At 35.8% G+C, this 20,271-nt stretch overlaps 1 protein-coding gene across 2 annotated transcripts in view; it reads left to right on the forward strand.

Annotated features, from left to right (window-relative positions):
• The window catches only part of WDR70 (WD repeat domain 70), a 143,099-nt gene that overhangs the window by 45,958 nt on the left and 76,870 nt on the right, over nucleotides 1-20,271 (forward strand). For both annotated transcript variants that reach the window (XM_086629167.1, XM_086629166.1), the window contains exons 7-9: nucleotides 2,253-2,386; nucleotides 6,168-6,321; nucleotides 8,119-8,195. In XM_086629167.1, coding sequence (XP_086485293.1) covers nucleotides 2,253-2,386; nucleotides 6,168-6,321; nucleotides 8,119-8,195 — 365 coding nt within the window. The remainder of the gene's footprint in view (nucleotides 1-2,252; nucleotides 2,387-6,167; nucleotides 6,322-8,118; nucleotides 8,196-20,271) is intronic.

A 20,271-nucleotide genomic window follows, 5' to 3' on the forward strand; every position in this document is an offset into this window, starting at 1 on the left:
ATAAAATAAAGAATCATCTAATCATAGAATGGTTAGGGTTGGAAGGGACCTGAAAGATCATCTAGTTCCAGCCCCCCTTCCAGGGATAGGGCATCTACAGCTTCTCTGGACAACCTGTTCCAGTGCTTCACCACCCTCATAGTGAATAATTTCTTCCTAATATGTAATCTAAATTTACCCAAACACCTAAGTGAACTTTTTCTACATGAAACTGGACAAAGAAAACTCAGAAGAAACCCATACTCTTTCATATAAGGAGACCTTAATTTCAGGAAAACAAATTGTCTATCTTAAAGAATAAATTCCATTCATAATTGGTGTCTTTGTAGGGTATTTTTTCAACTGGGCGTGGAAAAGGGAATATCTCATGCTAAATCCCATTTTTTAAACAGTGTTTTGTGTGGGAACTATTCAACAGTTTATATATTTTAAAAGTCTCCATAACACAGTGTATATACTAAAGCTTTAAAAAAAAAGTACACTGGTAGGCTGATATATATTTGAGACAAGGGTTTTTTTGTGGTACTTCTATGTGTCTGCTTTAAATCGTAATGACTGTCGGTATTTTTCATGTACGCATTTAAAGAAACATACAGACGATCATCCTTATATGCAAATTATTGTAATTTTTGTACATCAGTACATGGAAGTTTCAATACAGATATAGGCATCTGAAAGTAATTAGCCTGATTTCCCACATTCTCCCCCCTACCCCACCCTGAACAAGTTCAGCATCGATAGCCTATAGCCATGAGACTATTCTCAGATGTTATTTTTCAGAAATTAAAGCTTTTCCTTATTTTATGGTGTATATGTGTTTTTTTTTTCATAGAATCGTATCATAGAATGGTTAGGGTTGGAAGGGACCTCAAAGAAGATCTATCTCCAACCCCCCTGCCATGGGCAGGGAAACCCTCCACTACACCAGGCTGCTCAAAGCCTCATCCAACCTGGCCTTGAACACTTCCAGGGATGGGGCATCCACAGCTTCTCTGGGCAACTTGTTCCAGTGCCTCACCACCCTCTGAGCGAAAAATTTCTTCCTTATATCTAGTCTAAATCTCCTGTCTTTCAGTTTAAAGCCATTGCCCCTTGTCTTGTCTGCCCTTGTCATCACTACATGCCCTTGTAAAAAGTCCCTCTCCAGCTTTCCTGTAGGCCCCCTTGAAGTACTGGAAGGCTGTGATAAGATCACCCCGGAGCCTTCTCTTCTGTCATGTAGATGACTTAATTTTGAAGAATTAATATCTCTACTTGATTTACAAATTAATTTGGCACATTGTCTAGCTAATCTTATATTAATACTTGAAATCATAGTAGTAGGTAATTTCACAAATGAGAAAAGAGAAGAAAACATTTTGAAAGTAAACGAAAGGATGTTTAATCAATTAGATGCTTTCTGTTACTCTCACTTTTCCGTGTGGTGATTTGAACACTACAATAATAAAGTTCTTCATATATTGAAAATTCTATTTTAATTCTCTAAAAATCCCATTTTAATCATCCTTTGATTTCAGGATAACAATTGAGAGTAATGAGCATTAAGCCTTCGTTCCTCAAAGTTGTGGATGACTTTAAGGAGCTAGTTTTGTATTGAAAACAAATGGGTTTTGATAAGTTTCTCTGAACTTCTTCAGTTAACATAGTATCTTTTTAAATTTTGTTTTTATTTTTGTTTTAAATCAAGTTTATTCTGTATTTTTTCTTCTCTTTTTTTTTCAGAAGAGAAATTTAACCAAACAACATTTGTATGCAGATGAACTGTCTTGAATAAAGTAGCGCAAAATCTTAAAACTGATGGATGTTAAATGCCATTTCAGTATCTTGCTAGAAGTAGTGTTTGTATTTTTGAGAACGTTTAGAGTACGGTTTTCTTCATAGAAGTGAAAAGTATCCAAATTCTGCAATGAGGTGATTAGAAAGTAAACACTAAACTAACTTTTCTCATCTGTCTTCAGTGGTTTATTCAGATTATGTCATTTCCATATCTGCTTTCCCTACCACTTCCAAAGTAATCAGACATTATACAAGGTAGTGAAAATTCAAAAACAAAGTATGGCTGACATATGTTAAGAAGAAGCTAGCACACTGAATTTTTTTTTACTGCATTAGTATTTTATATTTTGATGACATATGTCATCATTTTTTACTGTATTAGTATTTTATATTTTGATGAAGAACTATAGGGGGAAAAAAGTAAAAAGCTTGAATAATCTTTAATTTATAATTTTTTTTTTTTTTCTTCTGTATAGGTTTCTGCTTTGGCGTTGGATCCTTCAGGTGCCCGTTTGATAACTGGTGGATATGACTATGATGTTAAATTTTGGGATTTTGCTGGAATGGACGCCTCTCTCCAAGCTTTTCGGTCACTGCAGCCTTGTGAATGGTAGGCATGAAGACTTCCTTTTTCATCTAAGACTGTGCCTATGTTAAGCTCCTAATAGAATGCACAAAATTGTTAAGATAGCTGTTCAAAAGGCTTTTGTATCCGTTTATACATTTTGTGGTAAATGGAATGTGAACCTAAGAACTTGTCTGCTTATGTCTTTTCCTGCTTTTTTCAACAACTTCCATGTTTTCCCCTTTTAGAAAGCTACAGGTGAATTTGCAGATGAAATTCTTAATAGAGTATCAGCAAATAAATTAAGAACCTTTCAAAGAGGCAGGTCGACTTTCATAATTGAAGTTAGTAGAATACACTTTCCATATGTACTCTGCTTAGATGAAATTAATGAAGAAGAGAAGAAAGTTAAAACAGTTGACTCCTTTGTGAAGAGCCTCTGTTGTTGCTGCCAGTATTTCTGAGGAGGAGCGTATCTGATTGTCATTTTCATTACGTTTCTAGAAGCAGTGGTCCTTTGCATTTCACTGACAGTTGAATAGCTACACAGTGTGCATTAAAAAAAGTGTAAGCCTATTGTCTTTTTTTAAAGAAAAAAGCTATATGTTTATTTAGATTTATATATATATTTGTATATATGGAAATCAAAAAAATACAGGAAGCATTTTTTGGAGAGGGATTTCCATACTATCCGTACTGTTTACTGTTAATTTAGCAACTAAATGAAATGAGTTCTTTTACTTATTCCCACAAATTGGAATATGCAACTCCTTCAAAAGTAGTGCATGTCTCCTGCACAGCAAACTTTCAGACAAACACATTCACAAATTAATATTTATGTATTAGCAAGGTACTTTCTGATGTCTGACTAATGTGGTGCAATTTATAAGATACTTTGGTATGCTTAAAAAAGGGATTGAAATTTAATATCTGCAGTAAGTAGTCCTTAGAATGTCTATTTTTAATCATTATTGTCTTAAGCTACAGCTGAATTTTGGTCCATTGTAAGGTTAGAATGTGTGTGACTAATTATAGATGTGCCAAGAATCTAGATATCTCTTCTGCAGGTCCTGGCAGAAAGTACTGTGCACACTTGGCAGCTTTAAACCAAAATTACTTAGGTTAATGTTATTAAAGGGAACTGGTTTTGTACTTTTAACATTAATAAGAGCCAAAAGTGTTTTCTTTAAGAACTGCCTCTGTAGAGCCTCACTCTTGGTCATAATCCAGTAAAGATGCTAAAAGTGGTTTCTGAGACTTTGCAAATACCCTGCTTGTAGAACCAATTTTTGGACATGATTTTTAAAGTTGCATTGCACAGTCGTGAAGGTGTGGGTTTTTGGTTGGTTTTTTTTTTTTTTTCTTTAGATAAAGGTTGTGGAAATTTTTTCTCAGACCAATTTTTTCATGTGGCTGATTTGATGAATTATTGTATGTTCCCATTGTGCTAGGCACTGTAAAATCAGATGCTCTTCCTTGTTAGAAAAACTTTAAATCTAAGATGAAAACGAAGTTTATTCAAACATGCTTATATAGAACTACAAAGAAGCAATGAGATCATATTGGTCAAATTATGAACAATGCCATGTTAACAGTGTTCATGTGTGTAGTTCTAATTTCAGTACTTCAATATCTGAAAAACAGTTTTCTCAGAAGGCCCTGTGGGCCTTTGCATATTGTGAGTTCTCTCAGAAATCAGATTTTACTTCTGGGCAAGCTGTTTGATCATATCTAGTGGCCAAATCCTCTTCGTGCATGAGGCATATGTCAAGCAAAAATAATGGCTTTGTGTAATTTTTAAATATTTATTTTTAGTTCTTGCATTTCAACAATGGAAAGTGCAAAACATGAAACTATGCTTTAGAGATGTGTTGGGTATTTTCTTTTGACAATTTCAGCATTATCGTGAGAAATACTAGATAAGTACTTCATTCCGAATGCAGTGCTCAAGTGGGGCTCAGGAATATTTTGAGCTTTGTATGAATCCTGTGATACGGCAAGAGTGCTCGGAAGGGAAAATTTTTAATTCCTAAGATATGCTTGTTGCTCTAAAGCTGAATCCGATGGATTCTTTAGTCTAGGTTTATCAGCTGTCTGCAGAGAATGTTCTAGACTTTAGATACTGTTTCTCTTAGGTATTTATTTTTAATTTTTTCACTGTTTCCTTGAGTTTAATGCAGCTGGCCTTCATTCTCCTCTTCTGAGCAAGTATCCATTTTTGCTCTTGAGGCTCAGGATGCTTTTTCAGACATCGCCTGTGATATATTTTGGAAATTCCCAGATTTGAGTGTCTTCTTTCTACTAAAAATCAGAGTTTATAATACTTTGGCCAATTTGGCTGCATGTTTGTATTACATAATAGGGTGCTTGAAGCAATTTTTGGCTTTTGAATCATAATGTAGACAGTTTTGCCAAACATTTTTTGAATGAGAAACTTATGCTGAGTTTACATTACTGTGATCAGTGCAGGACTTTTAAAATATGTATGACAATGTTTTATGTGTTTTGTGTAGTAACTCACAGTTTGAGGACAGATTTAAACAGATGATAGCTACTGCTGAGTCAGTCATGAAGTCACTACCATATAAAATGTGAAATGTTAGATTATTAAGTTACAAGTTGCATAGTCAGTTTTGTTGATTATCTGAGTGTTAATTTTAGTGAGGTGAAATTGTGTGACAAAGTAGTTTCCTCAAAGCTAGTGGGATTTGAATGCACGTGGTTATTTTCTTCACCAAAAGGAAGACACTCCTTTGAGGATAGTTTCGGTGCCATGGGAAACCAAATCTAGCTGGCGGATGCATTCCAGTCCTTAATTTGGGGCTAATTTAGGTGCAGAGCTGAAGCATTAATATAAAGTAATGTTATTGTGCACATTCTGTTAATGTGCCAGGGTAGAAATTCTGACAGGTGTGGAGTGGATAGCCTGCTTTGCATTCCTTGCCATCCTTGTAGTGGAGTATAGCCAGGTAGGGGATCAGAGACATCTGCTTCAGATACAGCAACTGCATCGAACTTTGTTCTTAAAGCAGATGCTGAGAGAATATGCTGGAGCTGGAAATGGACTTCTCACTCATCAACCATCGTCCCACTTTCAGTTAATTTTTGTTGTCTTTGCATTATTCCATTGTTTCTGACCCAGGTTTTCTCAATCGATAGAAGACATATGTAAGGAAACCTTTATGAGCAAATGAGCAATCATCTAAGACATAATAGACTAGGCAAATTGTTATCTACTGTCATGTTTCCAGGGTTGACAGTATATTTAACTTTATCTAAGATTCTGATGAAACTGTAGCCGCTGATCATAGAAAAAGATGCAAGAATGCTGACATATGATGAATTTCCTGGTGTACGATGCACAGTGGAGTTTCATGTAGGACTACTACCTCCTTTTATAGTAATTTATAGGTTACTGTAAATCCACATCTTGCTTTTGAGAAGATGAAAAGGATTTTCGGTCCTGAAGAGCTGAATCTGAACCATACTATTTTTCACTTGGAGTTTTAAGAGCATTCTTTAATTTAAATATATTTGCCAGAACTTAACATTTTAGGTGCCAGCTTTGTAAATAATACTGTTCAATGTGCTGTGTGGTTGGAGAAGGAAATGTGACATGCACACACAGAAAGAGGAATAAAAAGTTTTAATCCATTAATCTCAGGTATTTTTTTCCCCCACCTTTTTGGTATAGGAATGTATGTGGGTCTGTTTCTGCAATACGTTTTCTTGCCATTGATACTTTTGTTTTAGTGTACACTTACAGGAACTGGAATTAATTGAAACATTTTCTTTCCTTTTTTTTTTTTTTTTTTTTCCTTTTTAGTCACCAAATCAAGTCTTTACAGTATAGCAGCACAGGAGATGTCATTCTTGTTGTCTCTGGTAACTCTCAGGCAAAAGTTATTGACAGAGATGGCTTCCCAGTAATGGAATGCATAAAAGGAGACCAGTACATTGTGGATATGACAAACACAAAGGTAAGGGCAGAAATTAATTAAATGCCACAAAACTTACAATACAGTGTATTTTTGCTGTTAACGAGAAACCTGATGAAGTTCAGTAAGGAAGAATGCAAAGCCCTGTCTCTGGGATGCAGTAGTCCAATGTTCTGATACATGGTGGAAGTTGTGGGACACTCATCCATGGAGATTTTCAAGACCCTGCTAGACAAAGCCATGACTGACCTGATCTGGTGTTGGCTATAATCTGGCTTTAAGCAGGAGGTTGACTTACGTGAACCCAAGAGATCTCTTCCAACTAATATTTCTATGATGCTACAACAAATCCATCTATTTAAAATTGTATCTTGTAAAAATTGTCAACTTTCCCCTATACCCTTGTTCAACCAACCACAAAAAATACGAGAAACTATTGATCTCTTGCTTTCCTCTACCCTCCATTCTTTCGCTGATACAATCTACCTCTTTCAAGGCATGGGTTGGAGGTTATTACTGTTGTTAGTTGCATGCAATGAGTGTAGGACTAATAAGCAACAATTTTTACATTTTCAATGGTGATTAAAAATGCAAATGGAGAAAGGCTGATTCATAGTTTTGAAGTATTTTGACAACAGTTGATTAGGTTTTGACCACTTTGCCTTTGTATTTCTACAAACTATATGAGACAAGGATTCTGTTTACATAGATGATTTAAATTCAGGTCAATTTTTAAAATAGCTTAAGCCTAAAAAGTAATGATAAAATCTACTGCTCAAACTGATGATAAAGTTGATTTATTTGTTGCTTGTAAATTGCTTGTAAAGTATATTGCCAAATAACTAGACTAAATGCTGTTTTGCCTTAAGCTGTTCTTGTCAGATGACTATTTCTTTTGGCTAGTGATATGTATATAAAACCATCAGATAGTAACATCTGCTTTAGTTCTTGTTTACTTAAAAATAATTCAAATTTTCTTTCTCTTGTAAACTTCTAGAATTCCAGTGTGTTGTAGTCCAACAATCAAAATGCTAAAACATTTGTTACATCGCCCCATTAACTTCTCAGTATTTCTTTCCATATTTGTACTTAAAGCACACTGAAATAATTCCAGCGTTACAGTAGTAGTTTCCAAATTTCTCTTTGAATGTAGTCAATAAGCATGTGCCTGTGCTTCAAAGAAGCAAAGCCAACTGGACAAAGACATTTTATATTCACAGTCACCATAATGGTGGTTGCTTACTTTGGATAAAATCCTTACCTTCTGTTTTTTTCTACACTAAAGAAACAGGACTTACTCCTCAATTTGCAAGTTCTAATCTTTTATGAAAACACCTCACCCGAGGTTCGACCCATCTTGACTCTCAAATTCTGTTTCCTCAGTTTTCTCCAACAAAGTCTTTGGCTAGTGCAGTTCGGCACTCAGTATCTGTATTGTGTCACCCTGGTAATTCTTGTTATTCCCGTTATTTTTGTGTGGCTTGGAACAATTTGCATGACACCATATTGATGCCTGTTGTTTCATCCTTTCTCTGCATTACAGTTCTCCCAAGAGAAAAAGGGGAAGTATGATTCTGTGCCATCTTCTGAAAGAAGAATGTCAGGGTTTTTATAATTCAAAAATGAAAACAAGTAAGGATGAAATGGGTTAGAGTACATAAAATCTGTTAAATCATTATGATATGAGATAGCCATTGCTGTGGCCAAAAAGGCCTGATTTAGCCCTCAGCTTTGATGTGATTCCACTCAAAGGATTTGAAATATTTATAAAATGATTTATTAAACCTTGTAAGACGTCTTACAAAACCTCATAAGACCTCTTCGTATTTATTTCCTCAGGGTCACATAGCAATGCTCAATTCAGGCTGTTGGCATCCAAAAATAAAGGAAGAATTTTTGACATGTTCTAATGATGGGTAAGTACTGAATTCTATCTTTGTCAGTCTTTTTTGAGAGGCTTGTTTGGCTTTTGTGTTTTAATATTGTGCCCTAATTTGCTAAATTATCCTTCTAAATCTGAGCAAGTGCTCAGGACAATGTTAGATGAGATCTGGAAGCAAAAATTTGATTTATTTTGTCTCTAGATAATTAATGTATTTTGTCTGTATTATTTTAGTTTTGTAATTTAAAATTGCTTTTAGTGATACTTTGTGAAAGTTGTTGGTTAAATATGTTTTTACAAAAATTCTTGGACAAAATTTAACTTAACCCAATATATATTCAGAGTAGAATAATACCTTTGTAGAGACTCAAATGTAACTGGATTTGCTGGGAAGATAGAGTGTTTCAATTGGAAGTTGAAAGTTTTATGTTGTGTAACTGAATATTGATGGATGTTGTCTGACAACCATCAAAGAGACTTAGGAATTATTTTGTGGCTGCAGTCTTGATCTTTGTGGTTAGAATCAAACTGCAAAATGTCACTATGGAATTGCATTAATTAATAAAGTTACTGCACCTGTCAGTAGCAAGATCACGAATGATTTTTGAACTGAGGTTTCAAATATGCCAACTCCTTTACTGCAGAGTGATAGTGAGTGGGAAGACTGAATTACCCCACTCATGTATGTGTAGTGTGGACCATGGTAAACAGAAGACTGCAGTTATAAATTACTTGAAATGACATGGATTTTTTTTTTCCCAAAAGGGACCGATTTATTGGTTTAACACACAGGTACATGAAAAAATAATTCTAATAGGAAAATTGGCAGTTTCTGATAAGACTGTGACAGAAGAAAAAAATCTTAAATACTACAGTGTACTATATGGAGCAGTACAATTGTAAAAATACATGCAATTCAAACCAACTATGTATTTTTTGCAGCTTGTAGACACAAAGGTTTTACTTCCATGGTAGAAATATGTATTAAATGGTAGAAGACATACTTGAAAAAGTTTATTGCTCTTTTGAATGTAGTTAGACATCAGTACAGTTTCTTAATTAGGTTAAATAGTTTGTTGATAGTGAAAAACAAACGAAGGCATTATAAATTATCAAGATTGTCTCATTTTCTCCTGTCTAAGCAAGTGCCTAACTAATATACCAAATACGGATTTGATGCATCCCTGGTGCTTGAATTGCTGTGAATTGAAATGGTCTGGTCAAGAAAGTAAAATCCAGATAAACACTACTATAAATGGATGCATAATTGCATTTTCAGAGACACTACAAGGCTGACATTACAGGAAAAGTATTTTAAACCATTTCATTTTGTTTCATGCTAGTGACGGGTCTTTCCAGGATTTGGACACGTCGTGTGAAAAGAAACAATTCGGATGGCTTAATTTGCAACACAGGACTTAAAGACAGTATTCCATCTGTGAAATTTAATAATAACAGAAACTATAAAGCCTCCAAAGTTTAGTCAGTAATTCATCTTAAGACTGAAGCTGTAAAGTGGAATAGAATAGTTAATAGTTGGAAGGGGCCTACAATGATCATTGATTCGACTGCCTGACCACTTCAGGGCTGCCTTAAAAGTTAAAGCATGTTAAGGGCATTGTCCAGAAGCCCCTTAAACACTGACAGGCTTAGGGCATCGACCATCTTTCTAGGAAGCCTGTTCCAGGGTTTGATGACCCTCTCTGTAAAGAAATGCTTCCTAATGTCCAGCCTAAACCACCCTGGTGCAGCTTTGAACCACTCTGTGTCCTGTCTCTGGATACCAGGGTAAAGAGCTCAGCACCTCCCTCCCCATGTCCCCTCCTCAGGAAGCTGGAGAGAGCCATGAGGTCGTCCCTCAGCCTCTTTTTCTCCCAAAGTCCTCAGCTGCTCCTCACAGGACATGCCTTCCAGCCCTTTCACCAGCTTTGTTGCCCTCCTCAGGATGTATTCAGGTGCTTTCACATGCTTCTTAAATTGTGGGGCCCAGAACTGCACACCGTGCTCCAGGTGAGGCCGTACCAATGCTGAACGCAGCAGGACAGTCCCCTCTTTTGACCAGCTGGTTACTCTGTGTTTGATGCACCCCAGCGTGCAGTTTGCCCTTTTGGCTGCCAGGGCACACTGCTGACTCACGTTGAGCCTGCTGAACTAAGAAAGGAGAAATCTGAGTAGGGAAAGACATCTCATGATGCCAGTGTCTAAAGAGCTTGGAAAACTTAATTAATTCAAAGAGATAAATAAAAGTGGGGTTTTTTCATTAATTATGTTGTGTAAAGGTTTGTTAGCAAGTAGCACACCTTTGAAAATGTGTATTTGTCATGGTTTAGCCCAGCCAGCAACTCAACACCACACAGCTGCTTGCTCACCCTTCCCCACCCCTGGAGAATGGGGAAAAGAATTAAAGGGGAAAAGGGAAGGAAACCTGTGGGTTGAGACAAGAACAATTTAATAATAATAATATAAAATTAAAAGTAATAATGATTAATAATATATGAGTATATATATGTATAGTGATAGTAATATATACAAACAAGTGATGCACAGTGTAATTTAATTGCTCACCACCTGGTGACCAACGCCTGTCCTACCCGAATAGCAATCCCGAAACAGATAAATCAAGACACCACAATCCCAGACAAGTGAGAGGCCCAAAAAGAGTGCAAGAGAGAGACAGAACTCTGAGAGACCGAGAGTCCAAGAGCCCTCAGAAGAGAGTTGCCAGAAGAGCGAGAACTCTTCTTCCCAGTCAGCCCTCGTCTATACACTGGGCATGACACTGCATGATATGGAATACTCCATTGGCCAATTTGCCCTCAATCCTGTCTAAGTTCAAACCATAAGGGGTGTTGTGGACCCTTTGTCCCCAGCTGTGCTCCACCCTCAGCCTGTTGTGCTCCTGCACACTGACAAAAACACAGCAAGCTGAAAAGTCCTTGGTGTCTCGGTGCCAGCTATAAACATCAGTGTGCCATCAACATTCTTTTGTAAGGAATCGCAGACTAAAACCAAAACACAGAGCTCTTCTAGCTGCTAAAGAGAGAAACTAACTCTGTCCCAGTTGAAACCAGGACAATGTTTCCTTAGTAAATGACAGCAGTTGGAGGTGTTATACAGTATCGGGTGAATTTCTGACTTCTTTTTGGTGGTGGGTCCTGCCATTGTTTTTTTAGTGTTGAAAAACGCTCAAGTGGAAGTGTCACTCTAAATAAATGAAGGTACTGCCTAGTGATTTTTTGAATGAGGAAAAATAACTGCAGTAGGATTGGTTTATTACGGTAATTTCAGACAGTATTTTGCCTAGCAAGGTAACATTAGAATACTTAGGTTTCTGAGCAGAGATGTTTAAAGCTAAAGAAAGAAATGAGCTGTACCGGTGAAAGATAATTGAGATCTGATATTGATTTGTGCTTGAAGGAAACAGGTTTTCTGAATTTCAGGTGAAAGCAATTCAAAAATTCCATTTATACCAAGTATTCCAGAAACCAGAAATTTTTTATTTTGTGCTGAAGAACTGTACTTTTTTGATTTGTAAAGATGACTTTTTATGTTTGAGTCAATAGATTTGCACTTAGTGAAACGCTTGCAAAAATATGAAACTATTTTAAGAGTCTGTGTGAAAACTTGGTTTGTTGCATGCAAAGCAAGCAAAAGAACTATAACAGAACTTGAACTTTGGAGATGGCGGCCTTATCAGGTCAGACCAAAAGACTGGCAGTCTTTAGTCTGGAGAGAAGAGGTCTGAATAGGGGTACGATGTGACCGAAGTTTGAAAAATGTTCAAGGTGGTTGATGAGCTGCATGTGAAACTGTCGTTCACCAAAACCTCTTGTACCAGGAGGTGTTTGTTGAAAGTGGCTAGAGTTAAGTATAAAACTAGTAAAGAAAAAAAAAATATTTTTGAATACTGTCCAAATATATTCTGGAATGTGTTGTCATAGAAGGTCGTTGAGGCCGGTTTAAAAAGGGATGAGAAAAATTTGTCTTTAGAACGGCTCATAAACAGATAGGAAACGTCTCTTATATGACAGTTGTGGATAGTGAGGGGGAATGAAGGGAATAAACTACAATGGCCAGACTTGGTCAGTGTTGTTATTGCTGTGATCAAAGATGGAATACAGGGCTGAATGAATCTACGGTGAGATTTAATGGGATGTTTCTTTTATTTTTATATGTTCTTCAGTGACAGTTAATAATTAAGATGGAATTTCATGCCATACTGCTGTTGGAAATGTAGCGTCTGGATTGTTCTCAAGATACAGTGCTTTTGCAGTGGTTTTCTAGAGTTGGTGTGATTTTCATGCAAATAGGTGAACTGTTGGTAAGGTCTTCTCTCTTAAGGAAGATGTTGAGACAAAGCCTGGTATATCTTTATGTGGCTTTGGTACCCAGAGATTTCAGGCACAAATGTTTCATCTGTTTTTTGTTTTGTTTTGTTTTGTTTTGTTTTAAAGTCTCCCAGTCCTGAATCAGTCTTTCTATAGTACGGGAGACCTACCTATATCCAATTTTGACATTCCTGACGTTATACAGGGATTTCACAGTCCTTGACATGTTCTGTCATACTTTATAAAAAACATCTATATCTGTAAGGAGAACTGAAAAGCTTTACAGTATTGCATATCAGAGGAAAAGGTGAAACCAAACACCTACTCATCTCAAATTTTTTATCCTGATGATGCACTGCTGCCCTTGTATGCAGTGAAGGTTAGCTCTGGAAGTTTTGCAGTAGGTTTCTGTTAGTTTTGTTCTAAAATTTGTGCTAGACATTGATGTAAGATCAAATTACTTGAATTATGGTGACTGCTCTGGAACTTTTGAAAGAGAATGTGATGCTATCTGCATCTCTAGATGTTGAGATTTAATTCTCACATTGCAAAAGAAACTGCTGCAACTGGCACGTGTGAACAAGGGCCACCTAACACTGAACACCAAAATGGGACCCTTTGAATGGTCAGCCCTGAGTCTATGGTTGTAGGAGAATGAAACCAGTGTTGCCTTTAATACGCATGAAGGAACATTGAATATTTTACAGTTTTGCTGGCTTTAGTCTCTGTTGGACATCACAGGGAACACTAAAGCAAGGCAGTATTAGCTCTTTAATAGAGACTTCTCCACTCACTTCATCATTATTTCTGTGTGGAGAACTTCTGTGTACTCCAAACCTGGTTGCCAGAACCACCACCTATTTTTAAAGATAATTGCAAGAAGAAGTGTAAGGAATTTTCAGTTTATCATCCAGGAGTCTGGAAGCTGCTGAAAGTAGCAGTTGAAGCACATGTGTTCTGCTCCTTGAGGCATGCTGAAAGGCAGTGTCTGAGGTTGAGAAGTGAACACAGGTGAGCACCTGAGGGATATTAGTGTACTTTTAAACCCAAATCTGTATATTCTGTGCTTCTAGATAACATTTGCACCACCGCTAGAGAAAGCAGTCATTCATAAACTGAATGTTAGAACTATTTAGAAATTGTGGACTATATTTTATCTCACTACTGTAGCATTTGAATTGTCTGTCTGTTTAGTTGAGTGGTTGCCACTTGCATACAATTTGAAAATAAAGTAAGGAAAGAAGATTGCATTTTCTGGTTCATAATGTTGAAAGCAGGAGTTTTCATGATGCGTAAAGAAGTTAACAAGCCAACTTTGCAAGTAAAGTTGTGGTACCAAAGGAAAATAATATTTTAAATATGTTCTGATAAATGCTTTTAATATATTTTAAATACGTATTTCTTTTTTATGTTAACGTGCTATAACCCTAATTGTTACTTACGGACAGCCTTTATATGCACTCGACAGTTTCTTTTGATTCTACGTGACTGAGTCTGCAGTAGTATCCTGAACTAAAAAGTAATTCAAATGAAGATTCTTAGAATTGCTATTGTAAAAGAAAAATTTTGAGATGATCTGTTTCTTGTGATTTTCTAATGGGATTCAAATTTTCTCTACATTTAAGAAAAATAAATCCTGTAAGTAGGTTTTGACTATAATGTATTCCAATCTGTGATTATTAGGCTATTTGTAAATTTACTGCTTCAGACTGCAGGTATATGGGTTACCAGCAGGGAGTGTCAGTGCATTTTGTATGACTGGTCAAGGACACAATGTTGAACTCGGAAAAGACTACATAAGAAAAAGACACAGTTCCTTCTGGCTCGAAATGAGAGAAACAGAAGCTGGTCAGCTTGCACACTGGAATGAGCCAAGTCCTAGATGCGGCAGTTGTAGAAGAGGTCTGAAGACTTCTCTTGTTACCTTGTATAAGTTCCTGTCCATTTATGTTATTGTTAGTGAATATATAAAATAGTTCACTTCATTTTGTTTTCCTTGAAAACATTCTAGATGATGGCTCGTTAAAACGTGCAATACCATAATAATTTTGTTGAGCTTTTATGGATTGTTCAGAGTTTGTTAGCTTTTAGTTATATAAGGAAGTAAGAAATTTGTCAGTTCTGTAAGTAATCTGATGATTAACCTTGAGTGTGTGAATGAGTAACGCGAACCTAGAGATTTAGCTAAGGAGTTTTTTATTTTAATTTTTTTAACTAGGTTAAATCTTGTGCACGTATTCTCAGAACTGTGTAGTGTTGCTTTTAGCTTTCCAACATTTCAAGTTATTAGAATAAAGTTGTATCAAGAGAAAAGACAGACATATCAATTGTCTTCTCCATGGAACTGCAGTAATTCTGTCTTCCCTTTCTCATCCTGTGTAAATTAAGTTAATGTGCATACTCTTTAAAAAGATATCTTGGAGAGTACTGACTCCCATCACCAAGTGACTTCTGTAATAAGTTGTTTAGGGATAAGTTATGCTTCAATGTAGATCTGTCTCCAAGTAAATAGATGGGGTTATTTCAGCAAAGTAGCTTCAAAGCTTTAGGAATTAAAAAAATGCATTTAAGGTGCAAGATAATCCTTAGACAGGAAGTTGCTCTGCTCCATGGCATACACTGTTAAATGTTTGGTTTTTTAAAAATTATATACTGTTGCTTAGTAAATATTCTCTGTGTCTTACTGAAAAAGAAGGAGACAGGTTTCTGCCACTTGTGTGAGTTAGAGTAAGTGATGACCATAGAGAGTGTTTAGCAAGGAAAGGTAAACACATTCTTAAAATCCTTCTTTTCAGGTTTAAAACTATTAACTGTTTGACAATGGTAGCTCAACTGCCTTTTTTAATGAAACCTTTTTTAAAGTTCACAATTCATTAAATTTGCAAATATGATTTGTAGTTTCATGCATGCAAAACAATTTGTGAGTGATGAATTGTGTATGTAGTAGTTTTGCGTAACTTCCATATAATGGTTGCATGCATTGCTTTTTAGAAGAGTTTTCTCTCCTGTAGGACATCTGCTATGTCCTAGATACTACTACTTGTGAGGGCTTTTGAAATTTGATACATCTTAGTGAACAGTGCTGTTCCAAGACCATTTTCATCTCAGCTACCTTTCACTTTTTATATGGTAACCAATTCCATCCTGTTAACCGGGTTTGCATCTAGAATAGCTGCTCTCTCGTCTTCCTCACATTAACTGCCTTGTTTCTGTGTCTGTGTAGGTGGCAGCTGTCAATATATGACTTCTCCTTCATGACCATTGTTTTCTGGCGAGTGTTCCTTTAGTTAGGCCCAGAACTGCAGAAAGGCTTGATAGCTTGACAGAAAAGAGATTTGTAAAAGGTGTGGAATAGTATTGCTGAAGAGGGCCAGTAGTCAGTTTTCCTGCCTACAGAGCAATCAGTTGCTTTTCCTCCCACGTTTCCATTCTGCTTGTCTTGAACTGAGAAGCTCCCTTCAGCCCATATAAGAATTAGAGCCAAGTCACTTACGACAGTTCACATACTTGCTGCTTAGATTTTTTTTTTCCATGGTAGTATGTTCCTATGAGAGTGTGAGATTCGGCATCTCCAGCCTACTTGGCCGTGCACTGTGAAGGACAGGTCCACTGGCTGTGAAACTGGGACTACTTGGCATTTCTGGATTTATACAATCTAATCTTCAGCTTACATACTGTCTGCTCTCTCTAGGTTGATAGCCTCTCAGCCTAAGCTGATTAGAATTTAAGTGAATACAACCGTGGAGTTTGTCTGAACTCTAAGCCCTGGAATAGCTTGGTTGACAAGGGAAGAACTGAAGCTATAATTTTACTTTTCTTGAATATTTTAAGTATCAGTAATACTGTGCATATGAAAACATAGATGAGAGCAGAATCGGGACTTGTGCAGTTCAGTGGAAGAGTAGTTATATTGGCTTGCTGTTATACAGAATTTGTAGATGTTGTGAATAATATATTTGAAGATATATGACAATTAAACTTGTTACCTATATGAACCTTTTTTCGTTTAAAAGCACCAAAAAAAAATACAACACTGAAGAAAGCTTTTGGATAAATATTATTAATCTTATCACCTTCAGTTTGTTAAACATTTTATGTGTAATAAATACAGTTAACACTCATCAGTCTGTGGCTTTGAAAACTGCTGAAAGCATTGATATAGGAATGCCAAGGTTACTACCAAGATGTTTGTACAAACTTACGTTAGAACCTAAGCTTCAACACTGCGTCCGTCTTCACAAATTTGAAGACTGGTTGGCAAAGCATACTTTTTTAATTACTAATGTTTTGCCTTTATCTGGAGGGTGGTTTAAAAATCTTTGTTTAATTGCAAAGGCTTAGGCTTGTGCTTTTGTACAGTTCCCAGATGTACTTTTTAGAACAAGCTGCATGCTACAAAGGGTATGACCTGCTTTGGGGTCCAAAGTTATTGCTCCCCAAAATGGTCCCTCTGAATTTTATCTAGTTGCATCATACTGTTTTATATAAAACAGTATATAAACAGGTGAAACAACCAAATTTGCCGGTGGTGTAGTATAGTTTGGACTTCCATTCTAGGAAAAAATATTATAATTCTTCCCAAGATGTTTGGGAAGAATTATACATACACACTCACTTCATGTGAAATATTCCATATGAAGATGAAATTCGGAAGTTAGAAAAAATTGTTTAAATATTTTTATGAATTACTTTTTTTCCCAGGACAATATTACGGTTTAGGCGAATTTTCAGAATTAATTTAGAACATAAAAATACAATTCCATTCAATTATTTATTTTTAATCATACCAAGGTAAGGTTGTTTTTTATTACAGCAAGGAGCTTGAAAGGGGTGTTTTTTGTGTGTCAGATGAAAATATATTTAAAAAAAATTGGTTGGTTTATCTGGCAAGTACAAAATTTAAATATTCAGTGTGCCGGGGCTTTGTGAACAATTTACTCCTTTTAGAACTGTGCAGTGAGTGGAGCAAGAAGGAACAGCCTTTTCAAAGGAAGTTGGCTTTTGCTAGTCAATCACTATGTTCTTAGCTTAGCATGGGAAGGCAGCAGTTTTGGTACATATATTTGCTTCTCTTGTCCCAGAACACTTAGTATTTCACTTCTCACTGGTATTGTGCACAACTTTGGTTATATGGATAGCGTTTCATCGGAGCTTGTTCCCTAACCCCTGTCTGTAAAAATGAGACAGATTAGAAAAACTATTTAATTATTACAGCTTTCCTGGTCTTGTCTCACTATGATTGAAATGGGTTAGATAGTACTTTTGAGCAGCTCATCTGAGGAGTAAGTAACTTCTGGCAGGACAGAAATGATAGAAGACTGAAAATTTTAATATTTCCGTCAGCTCAGGTTGATATCAGATAGAGAAAAAGACAGGAATTTGCACTTTTTAAAACTGATAGGAAACTTCCCGTGTTTTTGGGTCAAATACAGGTTGTTGAGCAAATGCTTCCATTGTAATGACTGTGTTCCATAAGTATCTTGCACTGGCAATTTCCTTCCCTGTCTTCTCCCATGAAGAATTGAATGTCTTTTATTATATGAAGATGAAATCCTTTCCTCTCAAATATTCACTGCTTCTTTTAGCCTATAACTCAATCTAAAGGACTACTTTCTCATGAGATATGCATCTTGTTTGAATGACCAGAATTCTGTGATTATTCTAGTAATAATGGGAAGTACAATAGACTTAGTAAACTAAACACAAATGTTTTTGTTTGATAATAAGAAAGTAGAGTAGGGCAGACAAAAATTTATTTTGGCACGTTTGCTTACAAAGATAAAATATATATTCTGTCTGAGAAAATAAAATTAGTTTGCCATGATTAATGTTCAAATCTGATTCTGTATTGAAGTTCTGCAGTAATGACTACTGATAGTTAATATCCTATGGATCAAAGTTCTGCAAAAATATTTGCTTTGGGTTTTTTGACATTTGGAATTGCAGGTAATTTCATTGTTTGTATAATGAAATGTAAAACTGTTTCTCTTATCAGGGTCCTTACGTTATATAAATACATATTTTAGTGAAAATCCTGCTCATAAGTTGCTTGTTTAGTACCTAAGAGATAGATGTCAGGTGAGTTTTGTTTTTTGTGAAATGAATTGGAAGTTACTTTTCTCAATTCTGTAGTCTTTTTGACTAGTAGTTTCACTGGATGGTGGTTGTTCTGCATGTGCTTTCAGTTCAGAAAATTCTATTTAAGGCTGATAAATCTCATTTCACAAGTGGGATAGAATAGAATATCATGGAAATTCTGTATGGGTTTTTGTGAGAGAAACTTCTCTTACTTATTTAATCAAACATTTAACAATTTTTTTATATTAGCCATTAGTAAATTACAAGCAGTAAATTACAATCCAAAATATGTTGAATTTTTTTCTGTTAATTCCACTGAGTTTTGTTTGTGACTTTTAAAGGATTGGTCTTGTAAATACACGTGAGATGTTTTTCATACACCAGCTCGACTGGCTAGTAGAAAGAGATCTTAAAATAAGTAATCTGAAGTAATCGAAACAACGTATTTCTAATGCAGTTTTCATAAGATTGGACTATTGCCTCAAACCTTTTATGTTTTTTATAAATTATTTTAATTAAAATACATTTTATCAGAGAAAGTGTGAATCCTGTTTCTCCTAAAACCTGAACACTAGGTATTAGTCAGTGATAATGAAAGCAGATTGGTTAGTGAACTCGGTGAAGACAACAGAATGTGAGGTCATACATGGAGAAGAATATTTTAAAAATTAGACCCTTTTCGTGAAAGTTATGTAGTGTTAATTGCATATGAAGGTATGGAAGAGCAGATACACATCTTTTAAAAATCCGTACACAGAGAATTAACTTTTGCGAATGTCATTGGTAAAGAATACGATGTTAATGTTTTGTTTCAGCAATTACCATTGAGACTGCAGTTGAGTTCTGTGTCTAGTTGCAATGACAGCAGCCTAAAAATGATGATGAAAGACAGTGAAAAGGGAAAACATCAGAGGCGAATCCTGAAGCTTCTTTAGTCCACTAACTTCTTTAGTGGAGCTCAATATACTTGAGTTTATTGAATAGGGTCTTAAGACACTAGGCAAGAGTAAAGAAATACTGAAATGGAGGTGACACATCTGACAGTTGAAATTTTTGTTAAAGTTATAACTAGATCCAGTGATTGCAAGTTAGCAAGGTTTGAATAGAGGAGGAAAAGTATTTCTTTGTCAACAGAGGGATCATGACTGGGGAACTGATTAGTAAGGGAGGAATGCAGTAAATTCGTTACCATTTGTGGCCTTTATATAGAGATTGGTGGATGAATTTTCTCTTTTAATCATCAAACAAACCAAGAGCTCAAAAAGCACCAGTTAATAAGCCTGAGATAGGAATGGACGTGTAGATTTCTTGGTGATAAAAACTCTGATCAACTCATACATGTGACTTAGTTACTTATAGATAAGGGTTTGAGGTTTGAGGTGTGAATGTCTGTTAAAGTTACTCAACTTTTTGAGTCTAGGAACGAGTCCATACGTAGTCCTTCTGAAGATGGCAGAACTGTTGATGTGGAACTTATGGTAGGAAATGGATCTAGTAGTTACTTCTGTAACACGTTAATTACAAGATTTTTTTTTTCTTTTTTCATTGTGTGTTATCTCTTCGAAATTAATCTGTCTTCATAGCGTTATCAACCAATTCCTCATTGACTTTTTATCTTACTTTTTCCTCCCATGCTGTCTCCAAATCATTCCCCAGCAGATTGTTTTACAGACCCTTTATGGCAATAACGTTAATTTTTTAAGC

The sequence above is a fragment of the Tauraco erythrolophus genome, chromosome Z (assembly GCF_009769465.1).
Source record: "Tauraco erythrolophus isolate bTauEry1 chromosome Z, bTauEry1.pri, whole genome shotgun sequence".
In the NCBI taxonomy this organism is placed as follows: Eukaryota; Metazoa; Chordata; class Aves; order Musophagiformes; family Musophagidae; genus Tauraco; species Tauraco erythrolophus.